The sequence below is a fragment of the Megalops cyprinoides genome, chromosome 20, assembly GCF_013368585.1.
Source record: "Megalops cyprinoides isolate fMegCyp1 chromosome 20, fMegCyp1.pri, whole genome shotgun sequence".
Taxonomy (NCBI): Eukaryota; Metazoa; Chordata; class Actinopteri; order Elopiformes; family Megalopidae; genus Megalops; species Megalops cyprinoides.
Window position 1 is genome coordinate 618,681 of NC_050602.1, and position 27,194 is coordinate 645,874.

Sequence of the window (27,194 nt, forward strand, 5' to 3'; positions counted from 1 at the left end):
AGCTTTAAGATTTTAGATTTCAATGCACTGTGTTTAAAAGGTAATCTGGATATACAGTATGTGCGCATACAATATATAATGTGCTAAAAAGAAGGGTCCACGGATGTATTTTAGAAACCATCTGTAAAAACAGTACATGAACAGCACACTAGTCACAGTGGTACGCCTTTATTCCTCTGCTTCACTGTCCCTTCCCCCATCAGTCCTAGGTAGTAGATGGGGTGGTTTTAAGGAGAGGGAGAGCTAAAGCTTTTAGACTGTCCTTCTATAGCTCATCAACCCATCAGTCTATCCACAGTCCATGGTCAATTCAGTTACAGAGAGTCTCTATTGGACACAGTCATGCATGACATAACACCGAGAAAGTCCTGCCCAATGGTCGATGTCTCAAGACCCTGAAAAAACGTCACCTTTGGACTCGCAGTTGACAGGCTACAGTTTGAGGGACTACTTGCAAATTCCTAATATCCAAGATATGAAAGTCTGAAGTCAAAGGTGCAAAGCAGACCAAAGCAGGAGAAAAAGGATTAGTGGGGCATGGCTTCACAAGTATATTCACCAGCATATGCATGGAAAAGGGGTGGGATCAGAGATTAGAATGGCTGTCATCGGCCAGGGCCCTGGATTAGACAGCAATCTCGTCCCCCAGACAGTCAGGGGGGCCCTCCTTGTTCAGCACGTTGCAGAGCCGCAAGCTGCTGTTGCTGCGGCCCCAGCTGTCACGCTCGTCGCTCTCATCTGTGTTGGAATCATACTCCGAGGCGATGCCTGACTCCCTGAACCTGAGGAGTTCCAGGCTGCTCAGGAGCTCGTCCCGCTGAGGTGGGGGTGTGGCCTGGCCCTGGCCCACGCTCTTCTCCTCAGGGGGAGGGCGGAGGAAGCGGAAACACTTGAACTTCACCAGGCAGCCGTCCCTACCTAACGGGCTGCCAAGGGGCAGATGGAGGTGTGTGGCGTCACCGAGCTGGGGTGGGGCCATGTCCTCTGGTCGGGGGGTTGTAGCATCACAGAGCACCGGCGGGACATTGGCACGGAATGTGATTTCCAGCAAGCTGTCCTGGGACCCCACTGTAGAAAAGGAACAAGTGAGCAGTGAGTGGAGAACACAGCCAAAGAATGAATGAATCAATCAATCAGCCAAACTATTTCAACTTGCAATCAGCCTGCCTCACAATGCCGCATAGGCTCCTTTCTCAGAGATACTTCAAATGGAAGAAATATTCCGCTCTCCAGACATGCATCTTTTCACATTTACGCAATGGGAAAAACTACTTTGGCAAGACGTTTATCCACAGCCTTGAAAATTTATGCATGGATTTGGTGTCAATTTATTCATCACACTAATATTATTGACTTTTGTTGTGAGGCTGTTTGGAGAAAGCACTCTGCTCGACATCCCATGGTAGATGACTGACTCGTGTGTTGTATTCCTCTGCTGGGGAGCCTGGGATATGGCCTTTGTCGTGGTCATGCTTGAATAGGGTGACAGAGAAAGACGGAGGGGGATCTTACTGGAGCTGTGTCCGGACAGCTTGAGCTCCAGCTCCTGGATCTGTTTCACCAAGAGGGAGATGTTCTGCAACAGGTCCTTGTTCTGGAGAAGGAACTGGTGAACCTGTGTCTGGGCCTCAAGCCTGGCCGCTGCCTCCGCAGACAATTGGTCCTTTAACAGGTGAACCTGCACATATGCACATACATATGCACACCTTTAACAGGAACATCTGCACATATACACACCTTTAACAGTTAAATCTGCATATACATGCCTATGAACACAAAAGGAGAAAAAACCTTGTGCACAACATGTATGAGGTACTGATAAGTAATCAATCCAAAATTAAAAGCAAACTATATTGAAGGCTGATTGTCACACCTTCTCTGGGCTAAAAAGAGTGTGATAGCCAGTCTTCAATTCAGGGGCTTTTTAAAAGATCTGGACACATACACACAGATTTACATATACACAGGTAAATCAGCATACACATATGCACATCTTAGGCAGGTAAATCTGATGTATACACTTTCAACAGTTGACCCTGCAAATACACATGTATACACACCTTTAAGAGTTAAATCTGTGAATACACTTCTAAACACCTTCAACAGATAAAGTTGAATGTATTTCACAGGTGAATTTGCATATACACACAACTTCAGATACACACAGCTGAGCATGGACCACTCCTTATTATAAACATTAAAATAGGTTATTATATCTAATATAATATTGCATTAAATTGGTAAGGTAACATTTTCAACATTGCACGTAAGGATATTCATTTCAAGTGCCCTCATTAGCACGGAAAATAGAGCATGTATAAATAATAATAATATGCATTGGTAACACTGCACCACTCGATGGACAGCTATGCTCTGCTTCGTTCTAAGGGACAGCCAGAGTTCAACAGAGGGAAGAGCTTGTGTCATACCTGCTGCCCAGTTTCTTAAGAGAGACCTTCCCTGTCCTTCAAACTATGCACAAAAAGAAAGGGAGACAGAAGAGTGTTTGATAAACACATGTGGCAGGTGCACTCTAGTGAAGAAAGGAACGAAAGAGTATGTGACTTCTGTGTGAGTACCAGTCACATCTGCCATATATGCAGAGCCAGCCGGTGGCATAGGCGGTATAGGCGAATGCTAGGGGTGCCGTCCATCCATAGGGGCGCTCCAAATGAGGGTAGAAAATAAATAAATAATAAAAAATTTTTTTTACTAATACTATTTTAATACTATTATTCTGAAATATTGCAAAAAAGCCCACAACAACATAACTACATAGCCTATTTTCTGGGTTGCCTGCAGCATCACCCCCCCCCCACTCTTAGTTAGACTTACCTGATTGTGGGGGATGGAAGAGTTATCTGAACTAGTGAGTGACACTGATCGTGAAACGTGATACGATCAGTAGCCTAATTCAAATATATATATCATGTCAAAAAGACCAAAGCCCTCTGGTGCCCAGGGAAGAAAAAGAAGACAAGAGGAGGAAAAACGAGAAGCAGACAGAGGTAATGTGATGAATGAATAGTTTATCTATTGCATAGTAGTTATCGTTGGAGCAGAGTGTTACTAGCTTACTTTGGACGATAGTAACATTCGCTAATTTAATAAATAGCTAGAGTTAACGTCAGTTCCTCCCACCATAAATTCAATAACAATAATTATCGCAATATAATTTTACTCGATAGAAATATAACAAATGTTCGGTAAATGTTTGATATAATTAATTTTCATGCTTAGGCAGCATGTACAGAAATGAATCATAAAATGCCAATGTCATGTCGCAGGAATAGAGGTATGCATCGCGCAAGTTAGGTTGCACAGTGAGAGGTATAAATTCAGGCCAGCACTTGGTATTGTTTACAGATACAGTGGCTGACAGGCTTGTAGTTGGAGCGGAATAAGCAAAATAAGTGAAATGAGCGACGCTGAAGAAAAAGCAGTGTCCATGACCAGCTGGAAGGACTGTCAGTACGGCGGCATCTTAGCCGGTTTGATTTTGTTTTCCCTGTCCATGTGCTCTTGTTTACTGTTTTTCCCTGTGTTCCAGCCCTGCCCTGCCCTGCTCTCCGCCCTGTTGCCGCCCATCTGATTACCTGATCGTCTCCACCTGCCTGCCTGCGCACCTGCATCCCATTCTCCTCATCAGCCTAGCCCTATATCTTCCCTGCTTGCTTCTTGTCTCGTTGCCAGTTCGTCTCAGTTTATCTGTTTTGCTACAAGCCGTTTTCCTGTTCTGCCTGCCTGCCTGCCTGCCCGCCCGCCTGCCTGCCTGCCTGCCCGGTTTTGCTGATCTTGCCTGTTTCTCCTGACCGCGTTTTTGGATCTGTTTCTGGTGTCGTTTGCTGTGCTTTTCTGGTTTTTTGGCTTCGCCTGTTTTGACATTGTTTTTGGATTCCGATTTGGACTAAAACCTTTTTGCATCCTCCCTCCCTGTCTGCGCCTGGGTCCCTGCCTGAGCTGTGACAAGGACGAAGACATCGTCGACAAGAAAGGTCACTAAACGTCAGTAGTTTGGAGATATTTCGGCTATTTACAATCCAACAAAAAACAGAGCAGCGTGCAACTGTGCCAAAGGCACGTGCCATCAAAGACAGGCAACACCACAAACCTGTTTCATTATTTGAAACAATATCACCCATTAGAACACACAGAAAGTAAGAAATTGCAGTCCTAAACGAGTGTTGTTAGTGGACCCTCGACAAGTACCAGGCCAGTACCCAGTGCGACTACCCAGCAGCAAACAATCGTATCAGCATTTTCCAGCACCGTGCCTTATAACAAAAAAAAAAAAAAAATGAAAAGACACAGACATCACAAATACCACTGCATATTGCATTGCAAAAGACATGCTTCCCATTAGCACTGTGGAAAATGAGGGATTCAAGAAGCTTATCAGCTCTCACAGAGCAGTTTTAAAGCCTGAGACTGTAGACAGACTTGTCTTTCTTGCCCGTAACTTGTAGGGTAATGGCTTTGCTTGTTTAAAACTGCTTGTTTAAGATACTGACCACAGTTGAGATTTTTCTTTTGTCTATTTATTTTGTTTACACTGTCAGCTAAAACACTTACAAAATGTTTCAACCCATCTGTACAAAGGGTTTATTTGTCTATTTATTGTTTTATTTATTGACCTTTAAACTGAGCAGTCTGAGCCATCTTACATGTGTTCTGTATTTTGTTGAGGAAAAAGGACTGAAAAAGTATTTTACTTAATTTTACTCATTCATACTTTGATGTTGAAAAAAGATTTTATTATAATTCTTTTGAATGTTCTACCTCAGATTTGTGAAATGTTCCGCTGTTTGGCAAGTGTTTGTCATGTTCTGACCATAAAGAATGATTTAAAACTACAATTAACCGTGGTGGTGGAATTGGCTGTGATGCAAGGGGCACCAGCTAAAATCTTGCCTAGGGCACCAAATTGGTCAGGGCCGGCTCTGCATGTATGGACTTAAATAAAATCCACAACACAAACCAAACAATACTGAGCACATCAGACTGCCAGGTCCATAAATGTTACTTTGTGCAGACATTCTTTGCTAAATGACAAAAGTAAACGTACATTTATTTACATCATTTGTGGAGCAGATGTTCTTATACAGAGCAACATGTTATCACAGCTGGAAATTTACTGACACAGTGCTAGGTTAAGAACTTTGCACAGGGGGACAACAACAGTGGCCCACCTGAGAACCCACAATCCTAATGTGATGAGCCCTGGTCCTTACCAGTGTGCCACACTGCTTCACAGGGCATGAGTTAAAACGTGATTGCATCCAGAGGATGTCCATATCCTGACAGCGTTTGCCTCCCGGTGCATTGTGGGACTTGCAGTGTGGAAAACAGTTGCAGTGGGCATGCACATATGTACTAAAGGATTGCACAAATTCCACCCCAGGGCTTAAATGCATAACTGCTGACTACCAAAGCTGGGTGACAAAGGAGAAAAATGCTTAAAAACTAATAAAAAATGAGGGGTGCCAGGAAATTGGATTTGCCCCTTGTACTTTTTTGTTTTACTGGTGTTTTTTTGTTTCTATTATTGAATATAAATGGATAAAAAGCTATGCCTTCTGCCTTTGTGTGGAGAGTGATTTCCTTTAGTATTTCCAGATTTTGATATTTATTTTAACTATTTTTACAATTAATTTAAATGAAGTATTTCACACATCCCTATTATAACACTAGTTCTGTGCTGTGAGATGGGTATATAATATTACACAGATGCTCCGTTACTCAGACTGACTTAAAATTTGATCTCTTTATACAGTTGGACATTTTCCTGAGGCAATTGTGGATGAAGTACCTTGTCCAAGGATACAACAGCAGTGTCCCAGCAGGGAACTGAACTTACAGGACTGAACTTCAAGTCCTGCTCCTTACCTAGTACACCACACTGCTACCCATACACATAACCATATAAATAAGGATGTCCACTTGTGCTGGGGCTAAGGCTCTTTTAAAATTGTGGTTGCAGGAGTTCTGAAAAGACAGTGCCTCTGCAACATATTCTGTTCATTATAGAGGTAATCCCAGTTCATGTGTGCTTCCTGCCCTTTAAATAGCAGAAGTGATTCAGACGAGCCCTTTCGTTATTAGCAGCAGATGGTTCCGTTTGCATTTGATAGCTGCATTTCCACTGCTGAAACTGGGCTCATCCTGTAAATTACACTCCACATACAGCAGAAAACATGTTCCTTATATTTAAGATTCCATATTTGCCCTCATTCTGACAGCTGCAGTCCGTAGCTGGCTAAGTCACAGCCTTTAATTCTCAGGAGGCTGTGACTTATGTAATAACACACAACATTCTAGTAGTGGGTAAGAGTGTGTGTAATTATTATAACACTAACCACCAGAGAGGGATTCTTGTTCTGGTCGCATTACAGTTCAGAAAAACAACAAAAGGAAAACACACTCCAGATAGTAACACAACAGTAAACAGCTGGAATACAGGAGATTATGATCCGTATTCAACAGTCAAGCCATTTATCCTGATCACCATAATTATTCCTATAACAACTAATGTAAGATCAGCTGGTCCATGACATGAAATGTGAATGAGCATACACAAGTTTGCAGACATGAAGAAGCTTGCCTGAATGACTGGTTTAAAAGGGAACAGTGTGTTTCATAGAGAATGTAAAGTCAAGGAAAAGTGGTTTTGTGTATAGTGCCAAGCACTAGCTAGGTGTCCAGCTGAACACTGTCCCTGGGGATGACTTCCAAATAACTACATTATTATTTAGCAGATGTTATCTGTTATCTAGAGTGACCTACAGGTACAGTTTTTTTTATTATTTTAATCAATATCATTTATACAGCTGGATGTTTACTGAAGAAATTGTGGGTTAAGTACCTTGCCCAAGGGTACAGCAGCAGCAGCAGCATCCCAGCGGGGGATCCACCAGCAACCTTTCGGTTGCAAGTCCTGTTCCTTAACTACTATGCTACACTGCCGCCCACACTAACTACTTAGTTTTTTCTTGGAAAGTTTCATTTAAACTTCCGATTGGATATACATGTAGCAGGCAGGACCTGGTATGGCACTAGGACCCACCCAGCGGATATTTTAGTGTTACGCTTGCTGGGTATTTACCATGACATAGTCATTGCGTTCCAAATCCAAGCCAAAGTTGAAGATGAAGCCGCGGTAGGTTTGAAATACTTTCTCTGGTCTTTTTGGCAGTGATTACACTTTGATGTTAAGATGGGTTACTTTTGCAATTTTGTAGATTGCTCGTGTGTTGTGTTGTGTGCGAAGTGTCTATTTGAAAGTTTCAAACTGAGTATTCACATACTGCATAGCGCTGCCTGCTGTGAACATTAATCATTAGAATATTTGTTTGGTAGGTTACCAAGTTTGTGTACGACTCCTTGTGCTTCAAAATACTAAAGAACAGCCTTTTTAAAAGGTATGGTGGGTCACTTCCTTTGCTCCATCTTTTTTACTGTTTGTTGAAGGCAAACCATTTGGTATCTCTGCTTAGGGTCTCTGGCCTAATGTTTGTTATACACGTTAGCTGCGGTGCATGTCAGCTTCACTCGTCGTCAACCACATAGCGTATCCTAGTTGGACTAGCTTACGACATTTTCGCACTTTGTTAATTTGAGTATATGCTTAGCGGTTCCTTTATATTTTAAAGGAATGTGAATTGGCTTTCATTTTGTCTACTTTGTGACATTTCTCATTTCGCAGTGTATTTATGTTGATTTCATTTCACTTTAGTTACATTGCTGGAGCAGCCTAGAGTGGGCTGGGCGATATAGCCGTTGCGATAAAACGAATAGCTATTTTTAGCGCAATAACAGCGATTCCCAGTATGTGGCGTTAGGTTTCTTCCCATGTTTTTTCCCCCCCTTTAGTCATACCTGATGCGGGAGCATACCTCAAGTTCAGTGAAATGCTTCTGAGGCAGAAAAATATCACTTGTATCCAGTGGCAGCTGGTGAGCTGGAAACAAAGGAAGCGGAAACACTACCTTTAAGTCTATCATTACTTTCAACCTTTTCCCCTTTATCCTCCTTGATTAACAATAAAACAATTAATTCACAGAATAATCGACACCAATCACGTAAATAGAGTAAATGATTATGCTCGTGGAACAGTGCAGATTGTCTGTAGTTTGTGTGCTTGTGAAAAGTACTACAAAGTGAGATTGTTTAATTAACAAGGATGAACCAGCGGCTACTGCTTGTATCTATATGTTGGTTAACTTGTCTATTAGCTTTGAAAAACACATAGCATATGTTTTCACTCTTTATCTTTGTAGCCATATGTTTCTGTCTACTACATGGAAGCAGCATAGTGCTGTTGCTGTGATATCAACACTGAACAGATACAAGTGGCGTTTTTTTACCCGTAGAAACATTTCACATGGCCTCGGAAAACTGGAGGTGTGCTCCTGCATCAGGTATGACTAAAGGGAAAACAATACGAGAAGAAACCTACCGCCACATACGGGGGATAGCTGTTATTGCGCTAAAAACAGCTGTTTGATGTATCGAAACGGCTATATCGCCCAGCCCTAGCCTAAAGTCAACAGGGTGGTGACATCACGCGAGTTCCCACCTCTAGTTAAGGAGCCTGTGATTCAGCCACTGTTTTTGCCAGAGTAGTTTATAGTCCCCTGTGAAATTGTTGTATACTGTGTATATGGTGTGTACTGTTGGGTACTGGTGCCCTGGGGGCAACTAGCTGCCAGGAGGGGGGGCGCTATAAGTTATTTTCCTGCTATCTCTTGTTTTATTCAAGTTTGTCTTCCCTTTTTTATATAATTTATACTGTGCAATAAGAGGCCATGGGCATGGTGCAATAGGTGGTACCAAGGGGACTGTTTGCTGTGAACTCTGATTGGGGTGTAGCACTTGAATTTTACCCTTTTATCACAGTCTTTTTATTCGTGTGGGGTTTATTTTTGTGAAGTGTGCTATTAGCCTTGGTATGGACTATCGTCTCAATAGCCTTAGAGCCTCTTGTCATTTTAACATGGAATCAGCTTTTACTAATTTGACTCCCCTACCCAATAGCCCTCTATATTTTAAACTGTGTTGTCACTTATACTGGCATAATCAGTAAAGCCTTGTATAATTTTGTACATCAGCAGCCACCTGTATTCTTTCAGTAGAATAGCTGTGCTAGGGTTCTTCCCTCCCTTCATCAGGGAAGTGGCGTAGTCCAATACTAGATCTTTTAAAGTTAAACATAGTGAAGGTGCCGCTTGCACCTCCCACAGGCCACATACACACTGAATTAAGAGTGAAACTATTGATGCTGATTCTGTCCTCAGGTGGCCTATCCAGAATAAAAGAGGCAATCAAAGAGAAGATGAATAAACAGCTCAACATCTGAGCTTTGAAAAGGCTTCTGTTTGGAACCAATTGCTGTCATTTACGTCTTTACTCACAGTTAAAATAAATCCATTCACTGACTATGAGGGAAGGGAAGGAAGGGAAAATGGAAGTGGAACTTTATGTGCTGCTTCTCCGATAGTGTCTGCACACATATATATGTGTATTTCTTAGACCTCCTGTAAGTTTTAATTTATTGAATTTTGTTGTCCTTTACATCCATTTTTTTATTGTCCTTGCATCCATTTTATTGTCCTTTGCATCCCAGACTAAGGCAGTCATGTGTCTGACGCTCATTATCTGGGAGGTCTGGCATTTCGCTGTGACGGGGTGGCGAGCCAACTTTGATCAACACCCACAAACTTCAGCCGCTGCTACTTTCCTCCAACGAGAAGCATCACAGCAGCCTCTCTCTGATCTCCTCTGCCGATGTCTGCCAGCTGCCTCAGTGTTTGGAAACCATGAACTAACTGTAAACAAGAAAATAATCAGCCAACATTGTTTAGTTTCACTTCTCCCTAATGTCTTATTGGTTTATGAATATTCCAGCTCTTCTGCTACTCTGGTGTGAATACAGTGTTAGGAATAAACAATACACTCTGCAGATAAACCAATTAAAACCTATCAACAAAGAAACACTATGTATAGTATGATGCCCAACAAAATGAGGCCTAAACTATGACACAGACAGTTACACCTAGATGTTGGCAGTATACCCAAGAGCATCCAAGGACAATATGGAACTCCAAAAACACCTGTACCCTTTTATTTATTTATTTTATTTATTAAATTTATATCAGGGACCATGTACAAAATACAGTAAGCTCAAAAAAGAGGAAAGATGCTTTCTACCAGATTTAGCTATTAGCTAATTTCCATCTGCAGTCCCTGGGCAGGTGAAGGAAACAATAAACCACAAAACAAAACCTAACATCACCACTACAAATAGGTCAATATCCTATTCATACCCACGCAGGCACACACAGACACACACACACACACACACACACACACACACACACACACATACAACACACTTCATAGGAATAAACACATAACATATAGATTTCAAAATATTACATACATATATCCACAGTTATAAAATCAGGTCATCAGAATGTCAAATTAATGCTGACAAGACTGGTTACTTAAAATCCATTTTTTAACGTCACGAGAGAAAATATGGAAGTCTGTGCAGGTTTTCAGATGGGCTGGGAGCTTATTGAATTCTTTAATGGCTTTGGAAGAAAAGGTGGATTGTGCAAAGGCAGAGTCTCATTTAGGGACGCTACAATCTCCCCTTGAAGCAGACCTTGAAGCTCTGCTCATTTGCTCAGAGCAGAGCTGAACAAAGCTCTTTAATGGTGGAGAAGCAGCATTATGAATAATCTTACGCACTAAACAGACGTCTGAATACAAAATTGAGTTGTCAAAGCTTAACATTTTGTATTTAACAAGTATATCACAATTGTGATACTGCCATAATTTCCCATCCAGGACTTTAAGGGCTTGTTTGTGAAGTGTCCTAATAGGTTTTAAGACAGTCTTGCTTGCCTGTGACCAACATGATATGCAGTAATGAAAATAATAAAAAATCATTGCATTCAAGTATGTCTTAGGGGCTTCAACTGTTAACGAATTCCTAATATGTCTAAAATTAGCTATATTATATTGCAACATATGGCACATCTTTTTAATATGCCTTTTGAATGTAAGAGTGGAATCCATAGTAACATCTAGGTATTTAAGGTATTTTAGGTATTTAAACAACAAACAACATAGCTACTTTACAGGAAAGGATGTCCAGGGCAAAATCTGCTCTTCAATGAACTTCCCTCTGAGGCAAAGACTCTAAAACAACAGTGCAAATGGATGCTTAAGTACTGTAATACAATGGCCATAAAGAATAAAAAACAACAGTGTGTATATCCAAAAAAAGAAAAAAGGGATGCAGGTTCTTTCACCCCTACAAACTGCAGAGATGGTGGTTTGTTCAAGAGGTAGACGTGTATGTACCGCTGGTGTAGATGTTTGCTTTGTGTATTGATAGGTTTGAACCAGTTCCATTCTATTTAAATTGAATTTCGTTTGAACTACATTTTATATTTACATTCCCACACACACACTCTGTAATAGCCCTCTGACTGTTAGAGACAGCCAGCCACATATAGGGTTCAAAGGGATGTCCCCGGCAGCTGACCCAGTGGGTGTCCCCAGGACATCCAGGTGTGATATGCACTTTTCAAAACACATCAGTTCAAGGGCTCCTTGATGCAGTGAGTTTTCCTCCATAATACTGGTCAGTGTTTAGATTCCACTACAAGCTTGTGTGAGGAAGGGACGACCGCAATTACCCGACCAAACACTCAGACTCTGTTTGTGTTGTTTTGGGGGGTTTTAACATGGCAAACCTCAGTCGAGAACTGCTGAAATACAGACAACACATTTAGCATCCCACCAGGGACAGCAAAACACTGGACCACTGTTACACAATATTAAAATATGCCTATCGCTCTTTCCCATGTGCAGCTCTGGAACTCAATGACCACTGCCTGGTTCATCTCACCAGCAAACTGTTGCACCTTGGTCTCAGCCCCACACTCTGTGACTGGATGTTAGATTTCCTTACTGGCAGGCCACAGGCTGTCAGAATAGGAAATACAACATGTAGCAGCATTGTGATGAACACCCCATGCTCTGCACACTGTTTACACATGACTGTGTCGCCTCTCACAAGGACAACACTATCCTGAAATTTGCTGACAACACCACTGTCATCGGACTCATTACTGGTGGTGACGAGACAGCGTACAGGGATGAGGTGGCAAATCTGGTGACATGGTGTGAGGAAAACAATCTCACCCTCAACACAGACAAGACCAAGGTAATGATTGTGGACATGAGAAAGGAGAAGAAAACTCATCAGCCACTGATCATCCATGGGCTTGAGGTGGAGAGGGTGAGCAGTTTCAAATTCCTGGGCGTCTACATCTGTGATGACCTCACTTGGACACTTAACACCACCCAGCTGACCAAAAAGGCACAACAGCGGCTGTATTTCCTGAGGAGGCTGAGGAAATTTGGCATGTCACCACAGATCCTCAGCAAGTTCTACACCTGCATCATTGAAAGCATCTTGACCAGCTGATATGGGCCGTAAGCGTCTGCAGAGAGTAGTAAAGACTGCTGAAAGGATTGTTAAGACACCGTTACCCTCTCTGCAGGACATCTATAATCAAAGAGTCCACAAAGGAGCCTGCTCCATTGTCAGGGACTACACCCACCCCCAGTGCGAACCGTTCACACTTCTACCCTCTGGCAGGAGGTACAGAAGTGTGAAATGCAGAACATCCAGACTAAGGAACAGCTTCTATCCAACAGCCATCAGACTCTTGAATGGGTCAAATACACAAATACACACCTCCCCGGCCTAGCCCATGCATACATTCACACATACACACCCTGTTACGGCCCGGTCTAGGGTCAGACCGTAACAGGGGAAAAGAGGGGAGATCACGGTCGCGAACACTGGGGAAAGTGTAACAGAATTTATTACACTTAACATTTAAAGACAAATAAAACATATAACATAAATCAAGTGGGTAACCGGGAACACAAACTCAGGAGTCGACAAGCCCACAAGCCCAAGCCCAAAACACAATCTGACTAACGAGAGAGGGAAACTAACTGTCCTAACAAAATAAATCTCAAAACAAAAGATACAGTAAAAACTTCCCTTTCTCCCTTCCTACCGAAACCAATGTGAAAAAGGGATGGAAAAGAAAATGGCATCGACTCCCTACTTCCCACACCCAACCACAGTGTCACGAAGACCAAAAACAATACTCACAGAAACATAAGGACGAGAACCTAAACATACGCACAACGATGAACGATCAATAATAACAAAATGCAGAAACGACAAGTGGTCTCTTCCCTTGCGCGGACTGAGCCTCTTTGAAGGGAGCGGGCCGGCCAGGAAATGAGGGAAGGCTCCAATCACGGGCGAGGGGAGGAGACACCCAGCGAAGGACACACCTCGGGGAAGGGATGAGACAGACCTGGGGAAAACGTAAAATGACGCACGCACGCAGCTGGAGCAAAACACATACAACGGGGAAAACGAACAAACACAAACACAAACAGTAACGACCATGGTCGTAACACCCCACCCCTTAAGACAAAAACCATCGGTACTCCTGTCTGGACGGTAATCTAGGACACAGCGCATGAGAGCGTGTCGGCCACCACATTATCGACACCTTTTTTGTGCCGAATTGTCAGGTTGTATCCCTGAACAATCAAGGACCAACGCATTAGGCGCTGATTCGAGTTACACATCCGATGAAGGAAAGTTAGGGGCTGGTGATCAGTAAAAACGATGACTGGTTCGGACAAGGACCCGATGTACACCTCAAAGTGCTGCAGTGCCAGCAACAGCGCGAGAGTTTCCTTTTCAATGATGCTATAGTTGAGTTGTTGCTTGTTGAATTTTTTTGAAAAGAAGCAGATAGGATGATCGATACCATGATCATCCTCCTGGAGCAACACAGCACCAGCTCCAATAGCGCTAGCATCGATTTCCAATTTGAACGGCTTCACAAAGTTAGGGGCTGACAACACCGGGGCACTACACAGAAGACTTTTTACAGCCTCAAAAGCACACTGACACTTAGGGGTCCAGACAAAACTCTGAGAGTCTCGAAGCAGGTTCGTCAGGGGTGAGACTACATCGGAGAAATTCCTACAGAAACTCCGGTAGTAGCCGGTCATCCCCAGAAAGCGTCTGAGCCCCCGTTTACACTTGGGGGTTGGGAAGGAACTAATAGCTTGGATTTTTGCATCCAAGGGGCGAACTGTACCTTGGCCAACCTGCTTACCCAAATACGTAACAGTTGTACGCCCAAAGTCGCATTTAACCAAGTTTAAGGTAAACTTGGAGGCGGGAAAACACATGGTCTAAGGTGTGGAGGTGACTATCCCAGTCAGGGGAATACACAACCACGTCATCGAGATACGCTTCGCAGTTTTCAAGATTGGCGAGAACTTTGGTCATTAGCCACTGGAATGTAGCAGGTGCATTTCGCAACCCGAACGCCATGACCTTATATTGCAGAAAATGGTCTGGGGTGGCAAAGGCTGAGATCTCGGAGGCACGATCAGTGAGAGGCACTTGCCAGTAGCCTTTCAATAGGTCGAGCTTGGTAACAAATTTGGCATGTCCTATGCGGTCTATACAGAAGAGGAAATGAGTCTGGCTTGGTTAACGCATTTACCTTTCGGTAATCCGTGCAAAACCGGTGCGTTCCATTGGGTTTAGGGACAAGTATACAGGGGGAACACCAAGGACTCGAGCTCGGGACAGCCAACCCGTTGTCAAGCAGGTAAGCGGCTTCACTCTTCATAATTGCCCGCTTAGCCGGATTAATGCGATATGCATTTTGCTTTACAGGGCTATGACCACAAACATCAATGTCATGCTTCAGGACATTGGTTCGAGAAGGGGTATCAGAGAACAACGATGGGTACTTCTCAACAAGCTGCCCGATATCCACCTGCGCAGACTCTGACAAATGGGATATCTTCGAGGGAAGCGCTTGGAGGGTTTCGGAGTTTGGCAATCTTGCACACGGGACGCTGGCGCTACCTTGAAGGAGTCCGTCAATCTCGGGCGAATATTCTGATGGGGACACTACCTCCGTTGAAGCAGCAACTGTAACAATAGGCGCGGGCGAGGTAGGAACCTCAAGCCTGGAACGAGACACATAAGGCTTGAGCATGTTTACATGGCACACACGAGTCTTTTTCTTTCGGTCGGGCGTCTTAATCACGTAGTCAGTGTCACTGATTTTTGACACGACTACGTAGGGGCCAGAAAACTTTGCTTGGAGAGCAGAACCTGGTATGGGCAGCAACGCCAACACCTCATCCCCAATTTGGAATGAGCGCTGAACCGACTTTCGGTTGAAGCGAGTTTTCATACGAAACTGAGAGGAAGCTAGAGAGCGTCTGGCTAAGTCGCACATTGTGTGTAACCGCTCACGGAAGGTGGATACGTAATCCAGCACATTTCTAGGACCAGACTGCACCTGATCGGAGGATAACCACTGCTCTTGCAGAACCTTCAGTGGACCACGAACTGTGTGACCGAACACTAATTCGGCTGGACTAAATCCAAGGGATTCTTGCACTGTGTCGCGAATGGCAAACAGAAGAAGGGGAACTGCTTCATCCCATTCTTTTCCCTCAGCGAGGGAGCATGTACGCAGCATTGTCTTCAAGGTTTGATGGAACCTTTCCAAGGTGCCCTGGGATTCTGGGTGGTAAGCACTAGAAACCTGGTGTTTAATGTGTAATTGTTTAATCACATTGGCGAAGAGTTTGGAAGTGAAATTTGATCCCTGATCTGTCTGAATAAATTTTGGCAATCCAAATGTCGAACAGAATTTCACTAGGGCTTTAATCACAGTTTTTGCTTTAAGGGTGCGCAGAGGTATGGCCTCAGGATACCTGGTGGCCGCGCACATCAAAGTTAAAAGATACACATTTCCTGCCCTAGTCCTGGGCAGCGGTCCAACACAATCAATAATGATCCTCTCGAACGGTTCACCCATCACAGGAATTGGCCTTAGCGGAGCAGGGGGAATGACCTGGTTGGGCTTTCCCGAAATTTGACAGGAGTGGCAGGAACGGCAATATTTAGTAACGTCAGATTTCAGAGCTGGCCAAAAGAAATGTTTCAAAATACGATGATATGTTTTCTTCACTCCAAGGTGTCCAGACTGTTCGTGATCGTGAGCTACCACCAGAACGTGACTTCTGGAGGACCTTGGAACGACTACCTGAAACACAGAAGTCCACTCATGTGCGGACCCAGGCGGTGTCCATTTTCGCATGAGTACCTCACCATCAACGAAATAAGCTACAGGATGTAGTGACAAGTCCGCCTTGCTTACGACCGCAGCGAAACAGTGGGACAGAGACGCGTCAGCTCGCTGGGCAGCAGCGAGTTGCGCTCTTCCCAAAGGCGGAAGAGGTTCAGTGTCATCTGTAACAGGTGACTCCATCTCAGACACACCGTTAGTTACAGGAGGATCCACAGTAATCCACCACATCCTCGAATTTACGAGCTTGACACAACAAATTTACGAACAAACACAAACAGTAACGACCATGGTCGTAACACACCCACACCGCAACCAACTGCACACAATATGCATTTTGCACAGAACTGTTGACGGGACTATAAACCCGCACCACTGGTTATTGCACTACTACTCTTGCTGCACATTGTATACTTGGAACTGATATTGCACGTTATTAATGTATATGGAACTGACACTGCATCAACATTGCACATCGTACACTGCACTGATGTCCTTTTTTCACATTTAATGTATATATCCTTTAGTTTATTTATCCTTCTTGAACTTGAACTTATCCCGACCTACAAGTAGAAACTAAGATCTGCTAAACCTGGGGTGAACATGTTGCAAAAATGGACCAGCGAGACCAAGAACACTCTACAGGCCAGCTTCAACTGCACTGATTGGATCTTTGAACTAGCAGCTACTGATCTAAATGTGCTTACTTACACTGTGACATCATACCTCAGTTTCTGTGAGGACATTTGCATCCACAGAAGGACTCGTAACAGATACAACAACAAATCCTGGTTCACCACTAAACTCGGACAGCTTCGTCCAAGGAGGAGGCCTACAGGAGTGGGGACAGGACCCTGTATAACGAAGGAAATCAGGACAGCCAAAAGTGTTAACCTATTTTACATCTTTTCAGAGTATTCAGCCAATGACTCAGCATCAGTGTGGAAAGGCCTGCATGACATCACCAACCACAGAAAGTCAGTCCCCCATACCATGGTGAATCGTCAGCCGGCTGAAAAACTAAATGGGTTCTACTGCTGGTTCGAAAAGACAATGGCCACACTCCTCACCTGCTCCAGTTCAAACCTGGCACTATCAACTATGCCCCCACCAGTCCCCACCTGTACCAATTCTCACCCTGCCCATATATTAATCTTAATTAATATTAATTCCTCACCCCTCACCACAGTCCTATCCCCCCATCCCCCAGCCTACACTGAGGATCTAAATTTACATTTTGGATTTACAGGATCTGTGAAAAGGATGTTCACAGACTCCTTCAGTGACAAAAGATCAGGAAAGCACCAGACCCAGATGGAATTTCACCCTCCTGTCTGAAAGTCTGTGCCATGTCTGGCTCCAGTCTTCTCCAAGATCTTCAACAGGTCACTAGAGCTATGTGAAGTTCCCTCCTGCTTCAAATGCTCCACAATTATCCCAGTCCCCAAAAAAACCCACTATTACACAACTTAACGACTACAGGCCTGTTGCACTCACCTCTGTAGTGATGAAGTCCTTTGAGAGGTTGGTGCTGGCCCACCTGAAAGACATCATAGACTCCCTGCTGGACCCCCTACAATTCACCTACGGGGCCAACAGGTCCATAGATTATGCAGTCAACATGGGGTTAAAACCCCTTTTTCCAACACCTTGACTGCCTAGGGACTCGTACAAGGATCTTGGTGTTGAACAACGAGCTGAAGTCTGCAAACATCAGACCAGAACTACTCTACTTCGAACTTTCCCAACTCACTGTGTCTGCCCCCACCTGTCAGTAGATGACCAACTTCCTCACAGACAGGAAGCAGCAAGTGAGGCTGGGGAAACTCACATCCATTACCTGGACAATCAGCATAACGACACAACAGTCATCAGTCTCATCTGAGATGGTGATGAGTCTGCATACAGACAGGAGGTTGAACAGCTGGCCCTCTGGTGCAGCCACAACAATGAACACGCGCAAGACAGTGAAGATGATTCTGGACTGGAATACTCTACCCCTGACCCTCCTCACCATAGTAGGCAGTGCTGTGATGGCTGTGGAGACCTTCAGGTTCCTGGGAACTATAATCTCCAAAGACCTAAAGTGGGGGACCCACACCGTCTCCATAGCAAAAAAAGCCCAGCTGAAGAAGTTCAACCTGCCACAGGAATTGTTGGTTCAGTTCTCCACAGCAATCATCAAGTCTCTACTCACCACCTCTGTAACGGTCTGGTTTGGCTCTGCCACTAAACAAGACATCAACAGACTACAGTGGACCATCAGGGCCACATAAAAGATCATCAGAGTTTACCTGCCCACACTCCAAGATCTTTTTAATACCAAAGTCGGGAAATGGGCAGGAAAATCATTGCCAACCCCTCTCATCCTAACCACCACATATTCAAACTCCTTCCCCCTGGCAGCTGATCACTACCCACCAAAACAAGCAGACACCAGAATAGTATCTTCCCATATGCCATCCCACTCTTGAACTGTCAAACCAGCAACATAACACCTGTATCTCTGTTCCTGCATATCCACAGTGCAACAGTCGTACAACTCATAGTTGTACATACCAATAGTCTCCACTCAGGTACACTTTATCTCATGCTCAGTATATAACACAGTGCAATAGTTATATATAGCTAATAGTTGTACTGATCCACAGCTTGTACTCATGTATACTTTAACTCATGTTTATGGTGGCAGCAGCTGTTCATATATGCCTCATTCATTCCATCCTTATTCTTTGAATGTGTCCTGCACTACTGTTGTTGTTTGTTGTATCACTACTGTTGTTTGGTATTTACTGTTGTCACTCTGATGTTATATGAAAGCACTTTGAGAGACCCTAGAACTGGAGTAACTCCTTGTGTGGGTGGAAGCATGCTTGACCAACAAAGTCTTATTCTAATTCTGATTTGTTATAATTGGGCATGTCACATGAACACAGCAGACAGGTAGACTGTAAAATGCTGCTCACCCTGCATCAATCAAGGCTCAACATCCCTGAGTTTCCTCTCTAGTTTTATATGTCAAGCACCCCTTGTGGTTGCTGTTGTGTGGCGTTCACTTCATTATCGTTCAATCTGAGAGACAAACAAGTACTCACCGAATTATTCAACAGGCATGGAACTACAATGCCATTCTGAGGGAGGCAGTTTTCTGCAGCGCTCTGGGTGATGATACTAAGGTGCATTAAAAGGATCTGTTTATAGAATTATGCATGAAATTTGGGGCTATGTTTGATCTAATCACAGTGTGCTCTGGTCTTAATTTTGGGAAACATGTTAACAAATTTTATTCTTTGGTTTCTTACAACAAAGTTCACTGAAATTTAGCGCCAACATAATGACATCTTAAAACTTGCTGAGATGCATTTTTTTCAAACTGGGAAAAATGCTGCAGTGAGAGTTAACATGTGTCCAGCTGCTTAAAACAGTGCTGCCAGCTAATATGCTACATTTACATTTACTCATTTGGCAGATGCTTTTATCAAAAGCGACCTAGAAGTCACATGTTATATATTATTTATGCTATTAAATATTTAGGAATATGCCAGCACTGGTCTTTTTAATCATTTTCAAAATGTCCTTTGCCAAAAAGAAGAGTCTGAGTTTATTAAAGCTTAGGAATTTGTGTGATCATATTTCCGTATAGAGATGCACATTAAGGCTAATTGGACTCAAGGTCTTGCAGTGTCCTCAGATGGGAACTGATCACCTTTGGAAATACACTCTTCCTAGAACTCATAAGTACTCAATGTAAGTAAACAAATGCAGCAGCAATGACAGCCTTCATTAATCTTACATGCTTTGGGTCTCAGAAATGCAATGGTGCGTTTCCACCAAGCAGTACAGTACAATTTGGTTCGTTACATAACAGTTTGGTACAGTAAACCCTGGTAAGGCTTGTGTCTCCACTGCCAACTGTACCCTACTTAATAGGCGGGGCGTATGCTGGATGGCGATTGCTGCGTCAGCTAGGTAAGTAGCATGACATCATAAAAGCGCATGAAGAACGCAACACAGCAGAGATGGTTGAAGAACTTTTGTGTTTGTATTAGGGCTGTCAAAACGCTTGTTCGCAATTAATCACATTAACTACTGAAAGGTGTGGCAAACGCAGATGTGCTGAACGGCAAATTTCGTTTTAACCCTTTCGCGTGTAACTTATTTGTTATGATATGTAGCGCGCGTGTTACCTTATATGGTTCGTTATGTTTTCATTTGCGTTATTAAGTTTCCTATAGATTCCAGTTAGCATTTGCTACATTTTTAAGTCGCTGTTTTCTCAAAGCCAAAATTAGCTAGAATTTCTCCTAGTGTTCTAGCTGCTGCTCTAGTGTTCTAATCGCACCAATTTTAGCATATGCGCTAAATGGCTAATCACACCGGTGTGACCGTATGCGCGAAAGGGTTAACCAGCTGAATTAAGCTACTTTTTGTATATACATGTATCAAATGTCAATATCCAAAGCTCAGATTTTGGATTAAAAGTATCTTAAATTCACATCAAGGTCATAGAAAACATAGAAAACATTACTACGTGTTTTACAACGTGAGATGTCAGACAAATTTGGTGATCATTAGCTGCTATTTTCGAACATTAAGCCACGTTAAGCCTTTTCCTTATAATGGGCATCAATAGAGAGGAAAATGCTTAATGTAAGATAACATCCATACTCATAGGATTTCGGTTTTTGGCAGGTGAAAGTGTTTATGACAAGACATGTCCGAGAGAAATTTGGTGATCATTGATCGCTGTTTTGGAACATTAAACCACGTTAAGCCTTTTCACTTTAAGAGCTTTAGAATGTCCCTGAAGTGGTGCTGAACATTGCATCTTTTACAGACTGAAAAGCTGGTACCGCAGATGAGGTACACACACACTTGTCCTTCACATTCTTGGGGAAAAAAAAACTTGCACTCCCATTCCTCATGGAAATAGCATGTTTTTTTTTGGCCTGGCCACTTTCTTTGTTCATCAAAAATCTGGCTATTTTATAAGCTAAACTGGCTTGCTAACACTACCAAACTCCTTGCTTTAGCTCAGTAGCTACCACAGTAGCTAGCCTACAGGGTAAGTGACGTGACGACGTGTTGGCAAACTTGACAGTAGTCTAACTTATTTGATTGACAGCTGATGTTATTTTGTGTTGGAGGGGGGTGGGACATCTGTGTATTTGATTGGATTAAAATGGGAAGAGGTTTCCAGGGTGCATTTATTTGATGATGGTGATGGTGAACCTTTTGACAAGCTACTCAAAAACAGGCAGCGAGCTACCGGCAGCTAGTGAGTGACACGTTGGAGACCCCAGATCTAGGGCATGCCTATCTCTGTAAACTGACTTCATTATTGCTATTTAAGGGGAAGATACATGTAGACACTGAAAAATTTGGATGAACAGCATCTCGATTTCAGCTCAGCAGCTCCCTTAGCCACAGCTACAGTATGTGGAGAGTGCAGATCACTCATTATAGTATCTTAGATTAATCTGAGATTTCTGGTGAATGTGCCACTTTCTTTCAACCACAAACATATATAACATAGATATTTCATTTTTATAGCGCAGCTATTCAGATCTGTTTGCTTCACATAAAAAAAAAACGTTTTTGAAGCAGCATGGGATAAACTGAACATCCATAGTCAGCACAGGAACACGGACAACACTGGAACCTCCTGTAACCAACTGCAAGCTCCTAGAAGGAGGATGAAAGGAATTCAGGGATAACTGCAGATACACTGCGCAGGTTGTCTCTTGTGCAGGGGATGCTTGTCTACTAAACACCCTGCTTCCTGCACTGTGACATCAGAAGTCTGAGCACAGCTGTTAATGGTTTTTCGGAGGAGATTTATACCAATTGTTTTGAGGGTGTAGGTGTGAGTCCTGTAGAGGGCAGCATTGGGGTTGGCATTAATCTGATGCCCCTAATTACCTTTAGCCCCCCCAGAAGGTTCCGTGGTTGTGCCTCCTGTGGGAGGACGGCAAGATAAAGAGTCTGGGAGCAGGGAGTATGAGGGAGGGGGGAGAAAGTGTGGTCTTTCAGCTTGCTCCCATTGAAATGATCACCTGTGTGAAATGCTCCCAGGAGATGAGAGGATATCTGCGCTCTATGTAGGAAATGTTCATTCTTTCTCAGGACCCTGACGTGAACCTCTGAAGCACTGCTCTGTACACAGTTCAAAATGACACACATCAGATGTAAAAGACAACGGATAACAGACACAAGGTGGCCATCCACCTTGCAGTGGTGCATTGTGGGAAATGCAGTGGTGACAGGAGCAGAAGGACAAACATACTCAGGACTGTCTGAAGATTGTCTCAGCATTTTACCAAGGGTGAGTCACTTTGTAAAGAGCATGCACCTGTCTTTCACGTGCTAGCATGACAGCTGTTGCTTTTCAGATGGCTTACCTGGAGAAGCAGGCTCATAACTGATCAGTTGAATTACATCACATCAGACATGTGCACACCCATATCCAGAGCAACGAACATTATCAATTTCCATATCAACAGCAGTGCCCAACCCCAGAATTGAACCTTGGGGTTATAAGACTTGGGGTTATGAGGTGAGCATGTCCACTGCTCTGCTGCGTTGCTGCCTGTCAAGGGGAGGTGGAGTGTCCTTACCTGTGCCATGGCCACTTGTGTTTGTTGCTGCTGCTGCTGGAGCTGCTGCTGGAGGAGCTGGATCTGATGGTGTACAGACAGGGGTGCACCTGTGGGGAACTGCCTGGATGAGGGCAGGAGCATCTTGGGGGTTGCGACCAATACGATGTTCTCAGAGACCTGGGAGAGATTAGAATGCAGGGTCAGGTGCTCTCAAACTTGGGGCTGCTCCCTGAATTGCTAAAGAACTATCTGAGACTGCAGAAAGTAGCCAAGGTTTCCAGCACATGGTTAATTTGGAAGACAGTCTGTTCACTGCCCATGTATAATGACTCCATTAAAAAAAATGCCTTATCCACTAAGTATCGCTATAGCATCTTTCCAGCATAATCTAATTGAGGGATGCTGTTGCATGTTATGAGGTGTTTTTATTCTTAAGGAGACGAGTTCAGCCTCTGAGCAGACTGAAAAAGAAGAAAGTTGAAGAGTACATGTTAAAGGCTATTTTAGCTGGCTTGATGTTGTCCAATCAGAGGGGTGTATATTTCAGTGGGTGGACGGAGTAAAAAAAGGGGGGTGGGTCCGCACTCATTAGTGCAGGTGACACTGACCTCAGCTAACCTCAAGTTAATTTACTGCAGCCTCCTGCCCACTCCGTCCCAGTATGTTCATCAGCAGACATGAAACAGGGTCATTCCTTTCCTTGCTCGAAAATAAGCTAATGCCACCGGAACAGCAGCTACCATTTCACAGTGCCAAATATATTTACTCCAGGTTCAGTGGCTGCCACAGTGCAGACTGCTGTATCACTGAAGACTTCCCATCCTGCAATACTTCATTTCGTTTGCTTAGCATATATTCTACAATACTGTTATTTAGCACACACTCTTACCCAGAACAACTTACATAGGTTACAATTTTATCCATTTATACATATGTGTTGTACACAGTATTGCCTCCTAGAGCTGCTGTTTTTAGGTATACTGCTGCCCACCCTCATAGATCTTCCTTTTAAGGATGCTCTTCAGGTTCTCAATAGGGTTGAGGTCAGGGGATGGTGGTGGCCACACCATGATTTTTTTCTCCCTTTGTGCCCATAGCAACCAAGGAGTTGATGGTGTTTTTTGCAGCACGGGATGGTGCGTTGTCCTGCATGAAAATAATTTTATTCCAGAAGGAACGATTCTTCTTTTTTATACCCTGGCAGGAAATGGTCAGTTAGGAACTCCACATATTTTGCAGAGGTCATTTTGACACCCTCAGGGACCCTAAAGGGACCTACCATCTCACTTCCCAATATTCCAGCCCAAAACATCATTCTGCCACCTCCTTGCTGACATCACTGTCTTGTTGGAATGGGGTGGCCATTCACCAGCCATCCAGAACTCCATCCATCTGGACCATCTAGTGAAGCACGGCATCCATCAGTGACTAAAACTGTATGAAAATTAGCCCACTGAAAACGTTTCTCTTTGTGAGCATTGGTTAGGGGTGGCCAAAATACAGCTTTATGCACAACTGCAAGCCTCTGGAGGATCCTGCATCGAGAACTCCAGAGACACAGCTTCAAGACAGCAGCTTCAAATACCTGTTTGCTGCTCAACAGTGGCTTTTTTATAGCTGCCCTTTTAATACTATTCATTTGTCTGACAGAAACTTTCCTTAATAAGCCTATATCTGACCAAATTTGTCTGTGCTCCGAATCACACACAAATCTTTTCACAGTTCAATGATCTCTCTTCAGTTTTTGCGAAATATCAGTTGTTTTCATGCCTTTTGAAAGACATTGCACTATTTCATCTTCAGAAAGATCTTTCTTCCTCCCCATATTGCATGAGAACTGTGATTTGCTTAATAATGTGGAACAATCTCTTTAAGTAGGTTTCCCTTTAATTAAGATCACCTGGCAAACTAATTAACAAACCTGTCTGAGATTGATACCAGTTATCTAAAAAGACAGGAGAAATACAACAAGCAAAAACTTTCATTGAAAAACTAAAACTAAATGTTTATTTAACTGAAATCCTACTGATATGTCACTTGCATAATAATTTGGAACACAGTGTAGAGACTTATTCACAAAGACTTGCTGCTGTAATAAATGCAAAAGGTGCTTCCACAAAATATTAGTCGGGTGTGCAGACTTATGCAGTCAGGGTGTTGTAAATTTATGTAAATGTAAATTTATTTTTCCTAATAAATAACACTTTCTTTCTCTGGATTTTTGTTTGGTGGAAGGTCACAATAAAGATGGAAAGAGTCTGACATTTATGTTGTTATTTCTGTCTTTACATTTCAAAAATCTGCAATTTCATAAGGGTGTGTAGACTTTTTATATCCACTGTATTAGATTAGATTAGATTCAACTTTATTGTCATTGTGCAGAGTACAGGTACAAAGCCAATGAAATGCAGTTAGCATCTAACCAGAAGTGCAAAAGAATAGTATTATTTAAAGAAAGTGCGGTTAAGAGTAATTACTCCAGTTTAGGTGATGCTCTATCTACAGTATTATTACAGTTATTGACAGTGGAGAGCAACATATACACAGATTATTATATGTGTGTAATATATTAAATGTGTTATACATAGGAGGTGAAGTGGACAGAGTTGGAAAGGGGAGTGTATATACAAGGGCTGTATGTACAGTATAGACAAAACATGTACAGATGGTTGTATGTACAATATAAATAATAGTAATCTCAAACAGCTTGAAGCAGTGCAGATATAAAAGTACTGAGGCAGTGCAGTAGTGAGTACAACAGTGCAGTAATGAGAGCAAATAATGCTTAGAGCTGTGGTGTGGAGTTCAGCAGGGTCACAGCCTCAGGGAAGAAGCTCCTCCTGAGCCTGCTGGAACGGGAGCAGAAGCTCCCGTAAAGCCTGTCTGATGGGAGGAGAGTAGAAAGTCCCTGGTTAGGGTGGGATGCATCCTCGATAATGCTTTTCGCCCTGCCCAGGCAGCACTTGTGATAAATGTTCTCAATGATGGGCCATTGGGTGCCGGTGATCCGTTGGGCAGTTTTCACCACCCGCTGGCGTGCTTTGAGATCTGATGCGGAGCAATTGCCACACCACACTGAGATGCAGTTGGTGAGTATGCTCTCAATGGTACAACGGTAAAAGTCCACCACTATCCTAGGACACAGGTGCGTTTTCTTAAGGCTCCGCAGGAACTAAAGGTGCTGTTGCGCCTTTTTGAACAGAATGGAGGAGTTCGGGGACCAGGTGAGATTGTCGGAGATGTGGACGCCAAGGAATTTGAAGCTTGATACATGCTCCACTACAACTCCGTTGATGTAGATGGGGGCGTGTCACAGCTCACCTGAAGTCCACAATGATCTCCTTGGTCTTTTTGGTATTAAGGGCCAGGTTGTTGTCGGCACACCACACGGCCAAGTGCTGGACCTCGTCCCTGTAGGCCATCTCGTCGTCCCCTCTGATCAGGCCTACCACCGTGGCGTCGTCTGCAAACTTGATTATGGTGTTAGAACCATGTTCAGGAATGCAGTCGTGGGTGAAGAGGGAGTAGAGAAGAGGGATCAGCACACAGCCTTGTGGCACGCCAGTGTTCAGGGTGAGAGTGGAGGGGGAGAGGTTGTCTAACTTAACAGACTGGAGTCTTTTAGTCACGAAGTCCAGAGTCTAGTTTCAGAGGGATGTGCTAATACCGAGCTGGCTAAGCTTGGAGATCAGCTCGGAGGGAAACACAGTGTTGAATGCTGAGCTGAAGACAATGAACAGCATTCTGACGTAAGAGTTGGGACTCCCAGATTTTTTTGACATTGGTTCTTCATAGAGGAAGCGGGAGATTTTCTGCTGGAGCAGCTGCTCTTAAGAGCCCCTGGCTGGCTGGACTCTTTGATCACACTACACTATTTCTGGCAAACTAATTAAGGAACAGTGTTAATTGGGATTTCTGACCCAAGCCTGCTATATATAGGCAGACAAAAGTCAGAGAAGTGTTTACAGAGAGGAAAAATTATGTAGGGGACATGCCTACCCCCATAGAGGCACCGGCCATTTGGTGAGGATAGTTAACAATTACTCAACGAACATGATAATTAATAAAATGAAGTCTTTTAAGCCTATTAGAGCACAGTTTGTCAATACAAAACACAGACAAGGTGATGATGTAATTAATAAAACAAGTTTATTAGAACAACGCAGACAAACACTGATGAAACAATGAAATAAACTAATCTAAAACAGATGATGAACAGGAAGTGAACTAATGAATAAATCTTGACAAAGGTTACTGTCAGACAGGACAACACGAAAGGGAGCAATGTAATGACAAATGTTAATTGTGTGCATTTCAGAGTGGTTTTCAGCGACTGAGTCAAACTACAGGAAATCAT

At 43.4% G+C, this 27,194-nt stretch overlaps 1 protein-coding gene across 7 annotated transcripts in view; it reads right to left on the reverse strand.

Annotated features, from left to right (window-relative positions):
* Positions 1-298: 298 nt before the first annotated feature.
* LOC118795877 (carboxyl-terminal PDZ ligand of neuronal nitric oxide synthase protein-like) overlaps positions 299-27,194 on the reverse strand; it is a 121,874-nt gene continuing 94,978 nt past the window's right edge. For 6 of the 7 annotated variants that reach the window (XM_036554636.1, XM_036554639.1, XM_036554638.1 and 3 more), the window contains 3 exons: positions 22,856-23,014; positions 1,513-1,678; positions 299-1,068 (listed from right to left, as the gene is read on the reverse strand). In XM_036554636.1, coding sequence (XP_036410529.1) covers positions 626-1,068; positions 1,513-1,678; positions 22,856-23,014 — 768 coding nt within the window. In that variant the 3' untranslated portion in view covers positions 299-625. Of the gene's footprint in view, positions 1,069-1,512; positions 1,679-22,855; positions 23,015-26,158; positions 26,353-27,194 lie in introns of those variants that run through there. The other variant, XM_036554643.1, reaches the window with a different exon arrangement.